The sequence below is a fragment of the Chlorocebus sabaeus genome, chromosome 2 (assembly GCF_047675955.1).
Source record: "Chlorocebus sabaeus isolate Y175 chromosome 2, mChlSab1.0.hap1, whole genome shotgun sequence".
Taxonomy (NCBI): Eukaryota; Metazoa; Chordata; class Mammalia; order Primates; family Cercopithecidae; genus Chlorocebus; species Chlorocebus sabaeus.
The window spans coordinates 73,222,854-73,241,004 of NC_132905.1; the positions used below are offsets into that span (position 1 = coordinate 73,222,854).

Below are 18,151 nucleotides of genomic sequence, written 5' to 3' on the forward strand. Positions count from 1 at the left end.
ACCCTTGGTGACGACTTCAATTATCACGCGCATTCCCAGCGCTTCCTATGGTGCCCAACACACAGCGAACGCCCAAAGGCAATTTGGTGGGATGGGGCAGATGCTCTGCCTCGGGGAAAAAAAAAAAAAAAAAAAAAAAAAAACACCTGCCCTGATGTTGGTGGCTGGGTCTGGAAGATTACGTGGAAATTAAGCTAAGGATATGTGGCTTCCAGATCAAAAACCGCAGAAATCTATTAGCCCAACTACTGAGTCCGACCAGAGAGCACAGACTGGAACAAGCTCCCACGGCCTGGGCCGTCTGCGCGTGCGTGAGCCAGAAACCCGAGGCGCTCCCTGGGCGCGCCCTATGGATCGACCCGATCGGGGATCGTCAGCTTGGTTCTGGTCACAGAAGTTGCTCTTCTCGCGATGCTTCACATCTGGCGGCGGGGAAAGGGCGGGCTAACTGGAGAGCGAGGAAGAACGAGACACGGCCGCACGCTGCTTTCCCAGAAGGCTGTGCGTGCTCCTTGCTTCCTCCGCTTTCTTCCGAGTGGTCGCGTGAACGGCTTCCTGCAGCCTGGCCATGGCGCTTCACGTTCCCAAGGCTCCGGGCTTTGCCCAGATGCTCAAGGAGGGAGCGAAAGTAAGGGCTGAAGGAAAGGAATGAGGTGGGAGAGTCAGCATAGGGCTGCGGCGGCCGCGGCGAAGTAGGAGGGCCTACTAACGGGCTGAGCGTGCTGCCCTGGCACAGCGGCCGGGGGAAGAGAAGATTCCAGAAAGGGAGGTGATCTTGGAAGGACTCGGCCTTCCAAGTGTCCCGGGGCCTGCGGGCACTTCTCTTCTTCCGCGGCCGGGAGGAGGCTGAGGGGTCGGCGGCAGGATCAACATTGTACACCTTGAAGGTGGACGGACGTGAATCCGCGCGTGCGTTTTGCCTCCATCCATAAATGGGGCTAAGGCCCGTCACGCTTAAAAGGGGCTGTGAGGGTGAAATTGAATAACGTAGATGAAATTGTCTTGGGAACTGCGACGCCGATTGACACATAGCTCGCGAGTTATAGGATGGGGAAGAAAGAGAACTAGGCGATCCAGAGAAGAGAGTGTGGGAAAAAGGGCCGGGTCGTGGTTGCTTCCTTCCCAGTGAGAAACAGGGCTTTCAGCTTGGTTGACAGAAGCCATGCGTTGTAGCCAGATGAGTTCCAGTCCCAACTTATGTTAGCTGGCTTAATCTAAAACCTAACTCTCTTGGGTTTTGTTTTCTTGATCTTTAAATTATGGAGATTGGACCAAGAGGGTGGTGTCTTTGAGTTCTGACCGTGTAATCTGCAGGATAAGTGATACAGATGACACTGTTTTGTTTAATGGCCTTGTCTTGAACGTTATTTCAGTAGCAGTTTAAAAAAATATCTTACTGCACTGTTGATAAATTTGTCTCTTGTGCTATTCAAATTGGGTTCCTCTGTATGTCCTCCAGATTTTGTTAATTCAAGAAATAGATCAGTGTGGTCGAATTTAAGGTTATGCGAGGTACAGGGAGCATTAACAGTTTAATAGAACTAGGTTCATGTTTGTAGAATGCACTTTTCAAATAATGTCATTATAGTAAGTAAATGTCAGGGTTTAATGTAAATGTTGGTGGCATCATCTTTTGAAAATAATATGGGCTGATTTCCTTAAAAAAATCAGGCTGAGATATTAGCTTCCAATTTGGGTTTTTTTCACTAATACAGTTTTGGAAAACTCGTGTATCACAAAACATTATTTGTATTTCCAGTGCTAGTAGATTTTTACAGAACACTGAGCTATTTCATTCAATAAATAGGTACTGAAGGAACTGCAGTGAGACACAAGTCCCACTTCTTGTAGAGTTTATGTGCTTCTAAGGCAGATATAATGATTAAATAAAAGGAGAATTCCAAATAATGATGAAAGAAACTGTACTATAGTAGAGGATGACAGGAGGTTAAAATGTCTCTAAAAGAAGGATCAGGAATAGACAGAACACTTAGATATTTAGGGAAGAACTCTTAGCTCCGTGCTTAGTGAGAGAAGCCCCTGAGCCTGGGCTGTTTCCCCCCACCTCTTATTTAGGTGTACTTAACTAGTACAAAGACCCTGAGGAAGGAATGATTTGAACCTGTTTTTTTTCTTCTTCTTCTTCAAAAAAACAAAAAACAGGTTATAGGGCTGACGCTTACCAAAGAAGAAAAGAATGGTAAATTTAGAGGAGGAGCTATACAAGGATACACGGGCCAGGATATGTAGGGCCTTGTTTCCCTGAAGAGGGATTTGCATTTTATCCTAAGCGGGATGGGAAACTATTGAAGGGGTTTTTTTGTTGTTTGTGTTTGCTTTTTGTTTTGTTTTTTTTTTTTTGAGACGAGGTTGCGTTCTGTCGCCCAGGCTGGGATGCAGTGGCGCTATTTCCAACCTCCGCCTGCCGGGTTCACGCGATTCACCTGCCTCAGCCTCCGGAGTAGCTGGGATTACAGGCGCACGCCCGGCTAATTTTTGTGTATTTTTAGTAGAGACAAGGGTTCACTATGTTGGCCGGCCTGGTCTCAAACTCCTGACCTCGTGATCCGCTCGCCTAGGCCTCCCAAAGTGCTGAGATTACAGGCGTGAGCCACCGCGCCTGTCCTTGAAGGTCTTAAGTATGGGAATGATGGGATCTGATCAGATGGTAGTTTCTCACAGAATGGGGAGTGAGGGGAAGAAGGAAGAGTGGAAGCCAGGAGTTCAGACTTAAGTGTTATTGCTGGAATACAGTTCTTATTGCTGAAGATGCTTTTAGAGTAGTGGCTATTGGCAGGGGTAAAATACAAAAAAACTTAGCCCCTGTGGTGGCACGCGCCTCTAGTCCCAGCTTCTCAGGAGGCTGAGCCTCCAGAATTGCTTGAACCGGGAGGCCCAGGTTGCAGTGAGCTGAGATCGTGCCACCACACTCCAGCCTGAGCGATAGACACTCTCTGTCTCTCAAAAAAATGTAACAGCTATTAACCTTGGTTTTGGATCACAAAATCATGGCTTGTATTGTAAAGCAGTACTGTGTAATAGAACTTTTTGCAGTGTTGGACATACGCTGTATCAGCCTGTCCAATGTGATATTCACAAGCCACATGTAGCTACTGGGCATTTGAACTGTGTGTGGCTCCTGCAATTGAGGAACTGAATTTTTAAATTTTAATTACTTGAAAATTTATTTTAATTGTTTTCACTAGCCCCATGTAGCTAGTGGCTACTGTATTGGGCAGCACAGCTCTAAGGAAATGTTCTCGTGCACTGTAGATTAGTGAAATATATCTGAGGACCCAAGTAAACCTCAACTCTAAAAAATCTAGTGTGGACTTTGTGAGAGTTTTTAGTACTGTGAACAGTTCACTTTTTCAATACGTATACATTGGGATAATGTTGCAATTCAAAAAAAGTATTCAACAGTCTGTGTACTTCAGTCCCTAAACACTTCAGTAGCACATACTTAAAGAACTTCTGGCTTTACAAAAGCCCAGATTCTAACACAATGAGAAAAATATTCCACATTTCAACATTAGAAAATACCGATAAACTCTGGAAAGGTATTCGACTTGAAGTACCTCATTCCCATTCTCTAATTAGCCTTAGCATGGTTCCCTGTACTTTTCACTACTTTTAATAAAAAAATTATAAGTCTTACGATTTGATGTGTAAGTAGGTACCTGCAGTCCCCCAAAATGTTATACTTTTATTCATTCAGCTAGAGAGGAAATGTATGCATCATTTATGAATATCAAATGCTGTGTTTTACATAAATCTTGTTTGATTGTCTCAACAATCCTATGAGGTAGGTACTATTATAATTACCTCATTTTATAATGAAGAAATATTAAGAAAATTGCCCAAGTTAAAAAAGAGCCAGAAAGCTAAGATTTGTAACCAGCCCTCTTGTGCCGAATACCTCAGCTATGCTCCCTCTTTATTAGAAGCAAGATATAAGCGAAGATATCTTCTGTTTGAAAATTCTTGTTTCACTGTCCTAATTAGCAGGGTTTTTTGTTTGTTTGTTTTAACAGCACTTTTCAGGATTAGAAGAGGCTGTGTATAGAAATATACAAGCTTGCAAGGAGCTTGCCCAAACCACTCGTACAGCATATGGACCAAATGGTAATTTCTAAATTAATATTTGTAAAGATACAGTAGTAGAATTTTGTGTACTACCTCTTCTTTCAAACTTGTTCTGAGGATGTTATAGTATGGCTTTGGAAGTTAATTTGATAGCTCAATTAATAGTTCAAGTTTTTAGTTATTTCTAATTTTCAATCAACTCAGATCTCTAGAAAAATAGGGATCAATATATTACTTTTTATCCTGTTGAGAGGGTAGAAAAATTATAACACTTAGACTAGTAAGATAGTACCTAATGTTCGTTGTGACAAACACCGAATATAAAAGTGACATAGTTTAAGGAAGAAAATTCCCTCCTCCTTCTTGCCTTCTACCGCCAATTAAATTTAATTGATACAGTTTCATGGAATAAACCTACAACTAAATATACTAAATAGGTTATTTTGGCCTTTTTACATATTAATATCTGTTGAGCACTTGTTGCATGACAATCATGTTGCAAAAGAAGACAGAAATTGGCAAAAATGTGAGATTTGGCATGCTACGTAGTAAATATTGTAGGACATTAAAAAGGAAAGAAAGAATATGGGTCTGCGGTCAGAGAATGCCCATGGGGCTATAAGATAAACTTGAAGAATAGATAGTATGTGTTTTCTTACAAAGCTATTTTTTAAATATACAAATTTATATTTTTTTACTAGATTTTCGTGGGTATTTGGGTAAGGATTTGATTAATAATGGCTTGCTTTTTCTTTTTTTAACTGTTACTTTTGAGGAATGAACAAAATGGTTATCAACCACTTGGAGAAGTTGTTTGTGACAAATGATGCAGCAACTATTTTAAGAGAACTAGAAGTAAGTTGTTTCTTTAAAAGTCAAGAAATATTTTGGTGACATCAAAATTAAGTAGACTTTAACTAGAAGAAATCTCATTTCAGATTGGATAAGGGACTGTTTTTCCAACTTGAAAATTTATTATACAGGTTGTTCTAATTATAGAGAGTTCTCTTTAGATTGAACATTGTAACCACTGAAATCTTAAACATTTCTTAGGTTATTAATTTGTGGAGGGATTGGTTGTGATACATTGCTAATTGGGATATGAAATTGATTACCATTATCTTCATTCGATAGAGTGACTCTGAAGTGAATTATTCCACAATGCAAAAACGTATACATAAAACAGTGGTTTTTAAAAAGATCCAACCACTTGGTTTTATAAAAATAAAAACAGTCAGTTTATGGCATTCTGCTTTGTTCAGCTCCAGTTTTGCTATTAGAGTCTATAAAATAGATACTGCCTGCCAGCAAGGTTGTAAGAAAGATCTGGCACCTGAACAGGCAGAGAGAGCCATTCCTCATTCCCCACCTTGTAATTAAAGGATAACATATTCAGCCTCAGGGAATTTTCCTGCAGCTTAGCCCTTGAAAGCGCTAGAACTTAATCTTTTGTTTCAAATGAAACTATAGAAGAATCAGCATTTCTCTAACCTCTTAAAATATTTTTGGCTGGACGCGGTGGCTCACGCCTGTAATCCCACCACTTTGGGAGGTCGAGGCAGGCGGATCGCCTGAGGTCAGGGGTTCTAGACTAGCCTGGACAACATGGTGAAACCCCATCTCTACTAAAAATACAGAAAAAAAAATATTAGCCAGTTGTGGTGTTGCACACCTGTAATTCCAGCTACTCAGGAGGGCTGGGGCTGAAGAATCGCTTGAACCTGGGAGGCCGAGTTTGCAATGAGCCAAGATCATGCCACTGTACTCCAGTCTTGGCAACAGAGCAAGACTCCAACTTAAAAATATATATATGTATATATATATATTTTTTTAAGTTTAAAGTTAAATTTTAACTCCACAAAACACTTGTGCAAGGATTTGTCACTGTGAATGTTAATGTTGCACACTGATGATCTCAGGAGTTAACATCAGGAGTTATTAAAGTATAGTGGTGATACTGTCAAAATAATAAAATCACAGGGCTGACTTTTATAGTTTACTCCCTGCTTTCAGTTCTTACTCCTTGGCTTGTTTCTGTAAAGGTATCTAAAATTAAATCTTAAGAATAAAATCCACATAAAATTATGTTACATTTTAAGAAAACTTTTATACTCCCCCCCTTCTTCAAATCACAAATGATAGCCCTTAGAACAAGAATATATGGTAAAATAGATACTGAGACTCATGACCAAGTTAAGTGGTATCTATTTTAGTTCTCCTGAAGGATTTTAAAAAAATATTTAGGTTTGGTGGTTGTAATTACTTTGTTTTTTAATTTAGTGAGATATAATATGCTGAACCATATGTGTGGCACTGTATGTACAGGCCATCAAAAGAGGATGCACTTTGAAATTCTTATTTGATACATTTGTGCTGATCGGCATAAAGGGACTTGGATTTTTTCTTGTGACCACACTATAAGTAGCGTATAGCGGTGTGATCAAATGGAGTTACCTAATCTACAGGAAAATTGGAGTCTAAGAAATGGAAATGAACAATTTTATGTTGCTTTAAGAATCAGATGTTTAACTTGATATTACCTTTCCTACTAGGTACAGCATCCTGCTGCAAAAATGATTGTAATGGCTTCTCATATGCAAGAGCAAGAAGTTGGAGATGGCACAAACTTTGTTCTGGTATTTGCTGGAGCTCTCCTGGAATTAGCTGAAGAACTTCTGAGGATTGGCCTGTCAGTTTCAGAGGCAAGTGTTCATTTATAATTTACTCCTACTTAATTTTTGCTTACATGTACACCTGCTTAAAACATAAACTAAAATCATTATTATAGTAGTAGCTAACATGTACTGAGCAGTTTCTCTGTACCAGCAGCCGTTATAGTACATATGCTTCACATGCAGTATCATTTTAGTCTCACAAAAACCCTATTATTGAGGCCTTACAATCCCATTTTATCTATTTTTTCTTTTTTTTCCCCCACTTTATTTTAGATGAGAAAAGAGATTAAAATTAGAAAAATCTTGCCCAAGATCTCATAGCTAGTGAGTTAGGTAGAGTTAAGATTCAAATTTGGGCTGTCATCTAAGCCTCCATTCATAACTAGTAGAGTCTACTATATGTATTATTCCAAAGTATATTCTTTGTCATTTTATATCAAAAATAAACATCCATATGCATTCGGTTACCTAAGTAAGCTACTTTAAGTTATGTCAGAATAGGAAATGTTGTTGTTTATATTTCAGGTCATAGAAGGTTATGAAATAGCCTGCAGAAAAGCTCATGAGATTCTTCCTAATTTGGTATGTTGTTCTGCAAAAAACCTTCGAGATGTTGATGAAGTCTCATCTCTACTTCGTACCTCCATAATGAGTAAACAATATGGTAATGAAGTATTTCTGGCCAAGCTTATTGCTCAGGCATGCGGTAAGTAAATATCAGTAAATGAAAAGATCCAAAATAAAAATGTCTTTAACATGACTAGGTATTTTCTCTGTTGTCTCAAAATAATCTTTTGATATGTCTCATTTCTTAACAGTATCTATTTTTCCTGATTCCGGCCATTTCAATGTTGATAACATCAGAGTCTGTAAAATTCTGGTAAGTAGAAAATGCATTAATGCTACATATCTAGATCAGTTTCTTTGTGTTGTTTTTGTTTTTTGTGCAAAAAAAAAAAAAAAAATGTGTTCATCAAAACCTAAATGTTACTTCATGATTTTGGACACTTAGGACTTTTTTCGAGGCATTATTATTTTTTATTTATTTATTTTATTTTTTGAGATGGAGTCTTGCTCTTGTTGCCCAGGCTGGAGTGTAATGGCGCGATCTCGGCTCACCACAACCTCTGCCTCTTGGTTCAAGCGATTTTCCAGTCTCAGCCTCCCGAGTAGCTGGGATTATAGGCATGCGCCACCACACCGGCTAATTTTGTACTTTTAGTAGAGACGGGGTTTCTCCACGTTGGCAAGGCTCGTCTCGAACTCCCAACCTCAGGTGATCCGCCCGCCTCGGCCTCCCAAAGTGCTGGGATTAACAGGCGTCAGCCACTGTGCCTGGGCTTCGAGGCATTATTTTATAACATTTTGATATTGCTAAGTTGTAATAATACTACTACCTATTTTAAGTTTAAAAGGATATTGACATACTATCTCCTTATAAAGTCATTTTCTGTGATGTCTTGTGGGTTTAAGAACAATGTATAAACAAAATGCTAATTTTTTTTTTTTTTTTTTTTTGAGATAGTCTGGCTCTGTCACCTAGGTTGGAGTGCAGTGCCACGACCTTGGCTCACTGCAACCTCCACCTCCCAGTTTCAAGCGATTCTCCTGCCTCAACCTCCCGAGTAGCTGGGATTATAGGTGTGTGTCACCAAGCCCAGCTAATTTTTGTGTTTTTTAGTAGAGGCAGAGTTTTCGCCGTGTTGGCCTGGCTGGTCTTGAACTCCTGACCTCATGATCCGCCCACCTTAGCCTCCCAAAGTGCTGAGATTACGGGTGTGAGCCACCATGCCCAGCCCAAAATACTAATTTTTTTGTGTTCTTCATAATACTCTGAATTATAATAAGCTTAGAAGACCATTTTGAGTGGGGTGGAAATTGCCCTATCCCTCTTCAATGATAGAATTCACACTTTAATGTTAGTATTGAAATATTAAAGTTTATTTTTGATAAAATGTGCTTGATAGAGTAAAACCTATCAGTGGAGTGGTTTTGGTTTTGCACATTTGGCATTCTGATTGTTAATGTGAATTTAGCTTAACATAAGTACATGTGCTTTCCCTGAAGATCCTCATGTGTTCTATGTTTGCTGTCTCCCTCCACGTACTGCCAGCTTTCCCCATTAAATTGTAACCTTGTGAGGACAGAATCTTTGCCTTGTTCTGTGTTGTATTCGCAGTACTGACAGCTGTGGCTAGTATATTGGCACCAAGTACTAGGTAACTGAATGGCTAAGAGCAGTTCTCTGCCTTTGGTTCTTCCCAGTACGCTGAAGGACCTCTCCTCTCTAACAGTAGCTCATTCCCTCAGTGATTTCTGACTAGAGCAGAAGGGCGTGCTTTATGTCCACCACCCCACCCCTTATCCCAGGAATCACTGTCTTGGTTTATGACTTTATTTTAGAAAGGGAGATTTTTGGTATATGGAGAATCAACAGTTTGACCGTAATGTTATTTTCACGAGATCACTGATGCTTTTGGTATTCAATTCCTTAGGGCTCTGGTATCAGTTCCTCTTCAGTATTGCATGGCATGGTTTTTAAGAAGGAAACCGAAGGTGATGTAACATCTGTCAAAGATGCAAAAATAGCAGTGTACTCTTGTCCTTTTGATGGCACGATAACAGAAACTAAGGTATGTAGACTTCAAACCTTAAAAGTAATAATTGGGGTTGCACTTTCAGATTGTTTGAGTTAGCTCTTAAACCAGTAAGTACTTCTTAAAAAACTGAACATTGCAGGATCTTACCTATTTTTTTATGCCAGATTTATGTTCTTTGAATATCTAATTCAACTACTGAACATTAAACTTGAAATATAAAGATGGTGGCCATATTATTTATAATCTGACACACAGCCCTTCTAGTACAGCTTATAAATTCAGCAAGTGAAAGAATATGAGAATGCGAGTACTTTGTGTGCTCTTCACAAAAATAAAGTTGACATTCTGTAGCATCCTGAAACAAGATAAGCTAATGTAATTTGAAAATGGTAGGTATGTTTCTAAAAATACATGTTAGAAAGTTTGAAGTTTGTGTTTACAGTCAATAGTGACTGACTTCATCTCTAGAATTCTTGAAATCCAAGTTGTTGACAGTTTTTAAATTTTGTAGCATGAGCTGGGTGTGGTCTTTTGGTCCACATTTTATTTTATTTTATTCTTTTTTTTTTTTTTTTTTTTTTGAGATAGAGTCTTGCTTTGTCACCCAGGCTGGAGTGCATTGTTACGATCTTGGCTCACTGCAACCTCTGCCTCCTGGGTTCAAGTGATCTCTGGCTAATTTCTGTACTTTCAGTAGAGACAGTTTCACCATGTTGGCCAGACTGGTCTCCAACTCCTGACCACAAATGAGCCACCTACCTCGGCCTCGCCAAGTCCACATTTTAGAAAAAGTTTGAGAACCACAATGTTGTTTTGCTAATACTAGTTAACCTTTGTCAAAAGACAAACACCAGGACACCTACCTGACATATTTAAAATAAAAGTGCTTCTCAGCTGGGCACGGTGGCTCACGCCTATAATCCCAGCACAAGCCAAGGCAGGCAAATCACGAGGTCAGGAGATTGAGACCATCCTGGCCAACATGGTGAAACCCTGTCTCTACTAAAAATACAAAAATTAGCTAGGCATGGTGGTGCTTGCCTGTAAGCCCAGCTACTCGTGAGGCTGAGGCAGGAGAATCGCTTGAACCAGGGAGTCAGAGGTTGCGGTGAGCTGAGATCCTGCCACTGCACACCAGTATGGCGACAGAGTAAGACTGTGTCTCAAAAATAAATAACTAGAAGTACTTTTCCACCTAAGTACTTATCAAAAGCAGATGCATCTAGAAGGTTCTAGAAGCATTTAGTATTCTGCTGCTTCATAATATATGCACATTTATCTTTTTTTTTTTTTAGCCAAACCTTAAAATTATTTATCCAGTAAACTGTTATCTTACAACTTTGAACACCAGTGTAGTGAAATGATTTTAAAGGGAATGTTTACTTGTTTTGCCAGGGAACAGTGTTGATAAAGACTGCTGAAGAATTGATGAATTTTAGTAAGGGAGAAGAAAATCTCATGGATGCACAAGTCAAAGCTATTGCTGATACTGGTGCAAATGTCGTAGTAACAGGTGGCAAAGTGGCAGACATGGCTCTTCATTATGCAAACAAATATAATATCATGTTAGTGAGGTAAGAGAAAGCCGAATTCTTTTTACCTATGTCATAAATGTTTTTTTCGGTGGTGAAAACACTAAACAAAATAGACCACGATGACTGTTAATAAAGGAAAAGTATAGGTATTAGGTCAAATAGCAGAAGGACTTAGTTTGGGGAGGGGTCAGGAAACACCTCTGAGAAAACATAAATTGAAGCTGAGAGCTTGAAGAACCAATTACCAAATATCTGAAGAGGGAAAAGCATTCCAGGCAAAAGGAACAACTTGTCAAAGAGACTAGACACAAGCTTGGTGCATTGCCCATCAGAGTGTGGAGTCAGGAAGATCCCTTTTAATCCATGAACACATTTATGGTGCACACTAGACAACTTACCCATTTCTACCTACCACCATCCCTAGTACCTAATAAAATGTGCAAAATAAATCACTTCTGTTCACAGAACATTGATTGCACAAAGTAAAGCAAAAATTTTCTCTATGCTGTTGAGTTTTGTAAGAGTTTCCCTGGTGTTTTAGAACTGTAAACCACTGGCATCCTAAAGTGATTTCCATTCTCGCAATTCTAGAACAATGCCATATAACACAGACTTAAGAGGTGGTACTATTGGCCAGCTGGACTCACTCAGAGTCAGCAGCTTCCTGGCCTCAGTGTTCATTGCAATCCAGACGTGTTCTGAGTTAAAATCCACTGTCAAAAGAATGTGACGTGGGGGCTGGTATACAGGTTCCTCTTTAATTTGAAGTTTATATGCTATCTGAAATTAAAATCAAATGGATTAAAACTTTTATTAAGGTCTTTGTGTTTTTTAAAGGCTAAACTCAAAATGGGATCTCCGAAGACTGTGTAAAACAGTTGGTGCTACAGCTCTTCCTAGATTGGTATGTATTTTGGAAAACACTAAAAGATAGTTGAACATGATGGAATTTTTATTACAACAGTCACTTTCTTACAGACACCTCCTGTCCTTGAAGAAATGGGACATTGTGACAGTGTTTGCCTCTCAGAAGTTGGAGATACTCAGGTGGTGGTTTTTAAGCATGGTATGTAGGAATGGTAAAACATGTTTAAGTACAGGGCTTTAGCTTCTTGTATTTAATCACCAAATATATTTAATTTTTTGATAGAAAAGGAAGATGGCGCCATTTCTACCATAGTACTTCGAGGCTCTACAGACAATCTGATGGATGACATAGAAAGGGCAGTAGACGATGGTGTTAATACTTTCAAAGTTCTTACAAGGGTCGGTATTAGCAATAATCTTAGGAGTTTGTAAGGTCTGAGTACTTTGTATGTTCTTAAAAGTACAGTTGGCAGACTCATGCACATCACGAGTACTTCAGAATGAGTGGTTTATATGCAATGAAGCACCTGTTTTTGTTTTTACCTAAGTGTCCACTGCTATTGAATATGATAGTTTCCAAAAAGGATTGTACAGAGGAGTTAACAGCAACGCAGAGCTTTTAAAAACATTGCTTATGGTAGTTTTCCATTGTAATGTACTTTGAGTTGCTAAAGCAGTTCTTAGTGCTATATCTGTGGATATGCAAAAATGATACGGTGCTATTCCCATTCTTCACTTTGGTCCTTTTCATACACCAGACACTGTGCACTAAGAAAATCTGCTCCACCCACTCACTTTTACCAAATTTGTAATATGTATTTTAGTAACAATGACTGATAAAAACTCCTGTTTGGTGGGGTTACTGGAATGTGAAAAGATGAGAAAAACTGCAAACTGCTTTTAGTGAATTTTTGTGTGTGTGTTTTTTTTTTTTGGTGGGGGGACTATGTACAGGATAAACGTCTTGTACCTGGAGGTGGAGCAACAGAAATTGAATTAGCCAAACAGATCACATCATACGGAGAGGTACAGCTTTTTCTGTATAAATTGACTTTCTTTCCATTGCTTGAATAAAAGGCAATAATTAACACATTTTTGTTGTAGACATGTCCTGGACTTGAACAGTACGCTATTAAGAAGTTTGCTGAGGCATTTGAAGCTATTCCCCGCGCACTGGCAGAAAACTCTGGAGTTAAGGCCAATGAAGTAATCTCTAAACTTTATGCAGTACATCAAGAAGGAAATAAAAATGTTGGATTAGATATTGAGGTATTTGAAAAAATACTGAACTTAAATTGCTTTATTTGGGGAATGCACAACCTAAAAATAGTGTGAGTTTAAAAGAAGTATCAATGAGAAACTGTTCTGATTTAGGAGCAGATTATTTTCTTAGTTTTTACATAGTTTGTCTGATAGAGGAATGTTTCATTTTCCTTGTTTTATTGATAGCCTTCTGTTCTGTAGTGTGTAATCAGCCCAGTTCTATAGCCACTGATTCAACCAACCACAGATTGAAATATTTGGAAAAACTAAAGACATTTAAAAATACAGTATAACAACTATTTACACTGTTATATAATTTAATCTGGAGACGATTTAAAGTATATACGAGGATGCACATAGATATCCAAACACCATGCCATTTTATATAATGGATTTGAGCATCCACGGATTTTGGCATCCTTGGGGGTCCTGGAACCAATCCTCACATACTAAAGGATGACTCTGTAAGGTAGTACTGTGCTTGGTTACTTTCCATTACTATTTAAGGAGCTATGTGGGGCTTTTTGTTAGGTATAAACATTTTCACATAAGAGGATTTTAAATGAAAGGATGAAAATTGTGTTTTGACAGGCTGAAGTCCCTGCTGTAAAGGACATGTTGGAAGCTGGTATTCTAGATACTTACCTGGGAAAATATTGGGCTATCAAACTCGCTACTAATGCTGCAGTCACTGTACTTAGAGTGGATCAGGTGAGCAAAGTGAAATTTTGATCTTTAAAAATACTCATTTGCATATGGTTTAATAGTATATTTTCCTAGAACTAGAACATAGCATAGTTCTAATTCAAAGGATTCTTAGTCCTCACTCCTCACATATTAGAGACACTATGTGCCCCACTCTGATTTTTTTTCTTCTATTATAAATTGTATTGAATATATTACAACTAATTTAAAATGGACATCTTTTCACTGAAAGAATCCTTTGCCATTTTAAGTTGGAATCAGTGGAACAAATGTAATTTAAATATAACTTTCAAACTTTTAGCCTTAGAACCCCTTTGTACAAATAATTTAGAGAGTAAATTTAATGTATAATACTAACATGGAATTTGGAAGGACCATAAAGCCCTCGAGCAGACATTGCAGACCACCAACTTGAAGGAAAATGGAGTCTCTAGCTGTCTGCAGATAAGAGGACTGGGCATTGAAAATTTTTTCTGCTATGACAAATTATAGCTTGAGGTACTAAAAGATGTTAAAGGTGTTTAAAAATCATATTTCTACTTTTTTTTTTGAACTGTGGTAGACTGTTCTATATATAGAAGTAAACTTGAAATCATAATTATTTTTCCAAAAGGCATTTTCTGGCAAACTTAATACATTTCCCCACAAAATTCCAGAAGTAATTAATAAGCAATGACTATTTATAAGTACTTAATAGAAAATTTTAATTTGCTAGAGGGACAGTATAAATCCATTAGGTAAAAGTCATGTCATATTAAAGTTGGAGTAAGTCCTAAGTAGAAATCAGTGGAAAGACAATTCAACTTTTAAGTACAGTAAGGACCAGTTGGTTTTAATTATAACAAATTTATTAGAAAAACTATGATAGCAAGAGATGACCAAAAAGAACTGGATATTTAGTTTCAAGTCACTGGAAATAAGCAGAAACTAGATGTTTGGGTACCAGATTAACAGGGGTTTTTCTATCAGTTTATTAGGTGGTGTTCAATGGAAGAATATGTTTGAGTTTTTAAATAAATAGAGACCTAAGGAAATATTTTCTAGAAATTAGAATGTGGCTAAGAATAAAAGGGGAAACCAAAAATAGCAGGGACGGAAGAAGCTAAGTAGACTGCAGCATAAGATACACAAAAATTCCAACTGTGTTAGTTAGGAACTGAATGTCAATTATCCAAACAAGACAATAACAACCACCCTTGGTCACAAAGGCACTTTGAATTTTGGCTTTAAACTAGGAACTCTGCTTTATCTTATGGTAGGGGAAGTTGTTGGTTGATCTGTTCCCCCAGTCTTTGCACTCTGTGTAAAGTATGTATTTAAAGAACCCATCCAACTATACTAACCAGTTTGGGTATATAGTGTATAGTATAATGAACCTCAATTTGTATAGTATATATTCTAGAAAAGGAATTGCACATCAAGCTTTAAGCATTGGATAGTGTAGTACGGGCTGGATTAATCTTTGTTTGAATGTCTATTTCACTAGTTCTCAAAGTATGGTCCCAAAATAGCATCAACATCACCTGAGAACTTGTTAGAATGACAGATTCTCAGCCAGGTATGGTGGCTCACACCTGTAATCCCAGTTATGCAGGAGGCTGAGGTGGGAGGATCACTTGAGCCTGGGAGTTGAAGGCTGCAATGAGCTATGATCAGATCATGGCACTCCAGCCTGGTTGACAGAGTGATACTCCATCTTTTAAAAAACTAAAAATAAATAAGAAATATAGATTCTCAGAGGCCGGGCGTGATGGCTGACGCCTGTAATCCCAGCACTTTGGGAGGCTGAGGCAGTCGGATCACGAGGTCAGGAGATCGAGACCATCCTGGCTAACATGGTGAAACCCCATCTCTACTAAAAAAACAAAAAATTAGCTGGGTGTGGTGGCAGATGCCTGTAGACCCAGCTACTTGGGAGACTGAGGCAGGAGAATGGCGTGAACCTGGGAGGCAAAGCTTGCAGTAAGCATAGATGGCGCCACTGCACTCCAGCCTGGGCAACAGAGCAAGACTCCGTTTCAAAAAAAGAAGAAATACAGATTCTCGGATGTCACTACAGACCCACTGATATCAGAAATGCTGGAAGAGGCCTAGCAGTCTGTTTTAATGAGCACTCTGTCTGATTATGGTGCCCACTAAAATTTGTGAACTACTTGTTTTAGTTTTTTATTTGTTTATTTTTTATTTATTATTTTGAGATGGAGTCTCGCTCTGTTGCCAGGCTGGAGTGCAGTGGCGTGATCTCAGCTCACTGCAACCTCCGCCTCCCTGGTTCAAGCGATTCTCCTGCCTCAGCCTCCCGAGTAGCTGGGACTACAGGTGCATGCCACCACGCCCACCTAATTTTTTTTGTAATTTTAGTACAAATGGGGTTTCAACCATGTTGGCCAGGATGGTGTCGATCTCTTGACCTCGTGATCCGCCCGCCTCAGCTGCCCAAAGTGCTGGGATTACAGGTGTAAGCCACCACACCCAGCTTTTACTTACTTTTTAAAATCATGGTGCAGTTAGGTTCTAAAATTACGCTTAATGCCTTTAATTCAATCTGAAATTTCTGAAATTACCCTCAATCAGTAAGTAACATGTTACTCTGAGAATTTCAGGTTTAGGTATCTTTGTTGTTGTTGTTATAAGGTCTTACTCTATCACCCAGGTTGGAGTACAGTGGCACAATCATAATAAGCTTACCACAACCTCAAAATCCTGAGTTCCAGTGATTCTCCTGCCTTAGCATCCTGAATAGCTGGGACTGTAGGCAGGTGCTGTCACGGTTGGCTGATTTTATATGTGTATATATATGTGTATATATTTTATATATATTTTTTTAGTTTTTGTAGACTAGGTCTCTTTGTTGCCAAGGCTGGTCTCAAACTCCTGGCCTCAAACCTTGGCCTCCCAAAGTGTTAGGATTACAGGCCTGCGCCACTGTGCACAGCTTATGTTTGCAGATGGTAATTAAGATGTTTTCTGGCCGAGCACAGTGGCTCAGGCCTGTAATCCCAACACTTTGGGAGGCCAAGGCGGGTGGATCATGCAGGAGTTTGAGACCAGCCTGGCCAACATGGTGAAACCCCATCTGTATTAAAAATAAAAAATTAGCCGGGCATGGTGGCAGGCATCTGTAATCTCAGTTACTTGGGAGGCTGAGGCAGGAGAATTGCTTGAACCCAGGAGGTAGAGGTTGCACTGAGGTGAGATTGCGCCACTGCACTCTCTAGCCTGGGCAACAGAGCAAGACTCTGTCTCAAAAAAAAAAAAAACTAAAACCCATTTATTTTAGATAAAGTAAGGTGAGGTTTGTGGCACTTTTTTTTAAGTTGGGAACTAAGGGCTTAGATTTTTGTTTATGAAAACTGGATGCTTGGATGGTTCTCATTTACAGGTTTTAGAAAATTTCAGTGTTAAACTTTGTTTATATTTATGTATCAACTACTTTAGATTATAATGGCAAAGCTGGCAGGTGGACCTAAAGCTCCTAAACCGCAAGGAAATTGGGACAGAGATGGTTGGCAAGATGAATCTCACATATAAATAGCAAATCAGGTGCCAAACTGACTGACCGACTTATACTAGTGATGCATGCACATATTTTCACTTTCAGCTTTTCGAGTTATTGAAGTGCATGTCTTGGAATATTCACTAATCTGTGTGGATCTTGTTGCAGTTATCCACAAAAGCAGTAAACTTCATGCTGCTGAAAGTTTACAACTGAATTTCTAACAAGGGAGCTAGCAAACTGCTATAGTGTTTTATATGCAGTACATAATTATATCAAGAAGACTGCTTAATCTTAAATCATGCTAGTAGAAGCATTCTTTTCATCCTAAAAGTTGAGTTTATAAGCATACTTTTGTGTGATTCTTTTTTATGCAGATCATCATGGCAAAACCAGCTGGTGGGCCCAAGCCTCCAAGTGGGAAGAAAGACTGGGATGATGACCAAAATGATTGAAATTGGCTTAATTTTTACTGTAGGTGAAGGCTGTATTTGTAGTAGTACTCTAAGAATTGCCTGATGTTTTCTTATTCTCCTTAAATTAAGAGGTATTTTGTGTTTGTATTCTTGGCTGGATGTTATAATAAACATATTGTTACTGTCAAAGCCTTATTGTCTAATGACCACGGTTATTGGCTCTAAATGACTTGTGTTCCTCTCAACCTTGTTAATCACATCAGCTGTGGGACTTAAGGCAAGTCACTTATATAAGTAGAGGCCTATTACCCATGTATATCTGGTCCACTGCCTGTGTAAGTAAGTTATTGGAAAACAGCCATGCTCATACCGTTACTTATTGTCTGTAGTTGCTTTCTACCAAGGGAGTGGCAGAGTTAAGTATTTTTAACAGAGACCAAATGGGCCTACAAAGCCTAAAATATTTACTATCTGGCCCTCTACAGGAAAGGTCTGTCAACACCTGGAC

At 38.9% G+C, this 18,151-nt stretch overlaps 1 protein-coding gene across 1 annotated transcript; it reads left to right on the top strand.

Moving 5' to 3' along the window:
- The first annotated feature begins 413 nt into the window (after window positions 1–413).
- Window positions 414–17,832, top strand: CCT8 (chaperonin containing TCP1 subunit 8). Its single transcript, XM_007965666.3, has 15 exons — window positions 414–628; window positions 4,035–4,125; window positions 4,862–4,941; window positions 6,639–6,788; window positions 7,287–7,467; window positions 7,580–7,641; window positions 9,257–9,394; window positions 10,757–10,935; window positions 11,734–11,800; window positions 11,875–11,962; window positions 12,047–12,162; window positions 12,718–12,789; window positions 12,868–13,032; window positions 13,618–13,737; window positions 17,605–17,832. The coding sequence occupies exons 1-15, from the start codon at window positions 569–571 to the stop codon at window positions 17,680–17,682; spliced, it is 1,647 nt and encodes a 548-aa protein (XP_007963857.1). The 5' UTR covers window positions 414–568; the 3' UTR covers window positions 17,683–17,832.
- The last annotated feature ends 319 nt before the right edge of the window (window positions 17,833–18,151 follow it).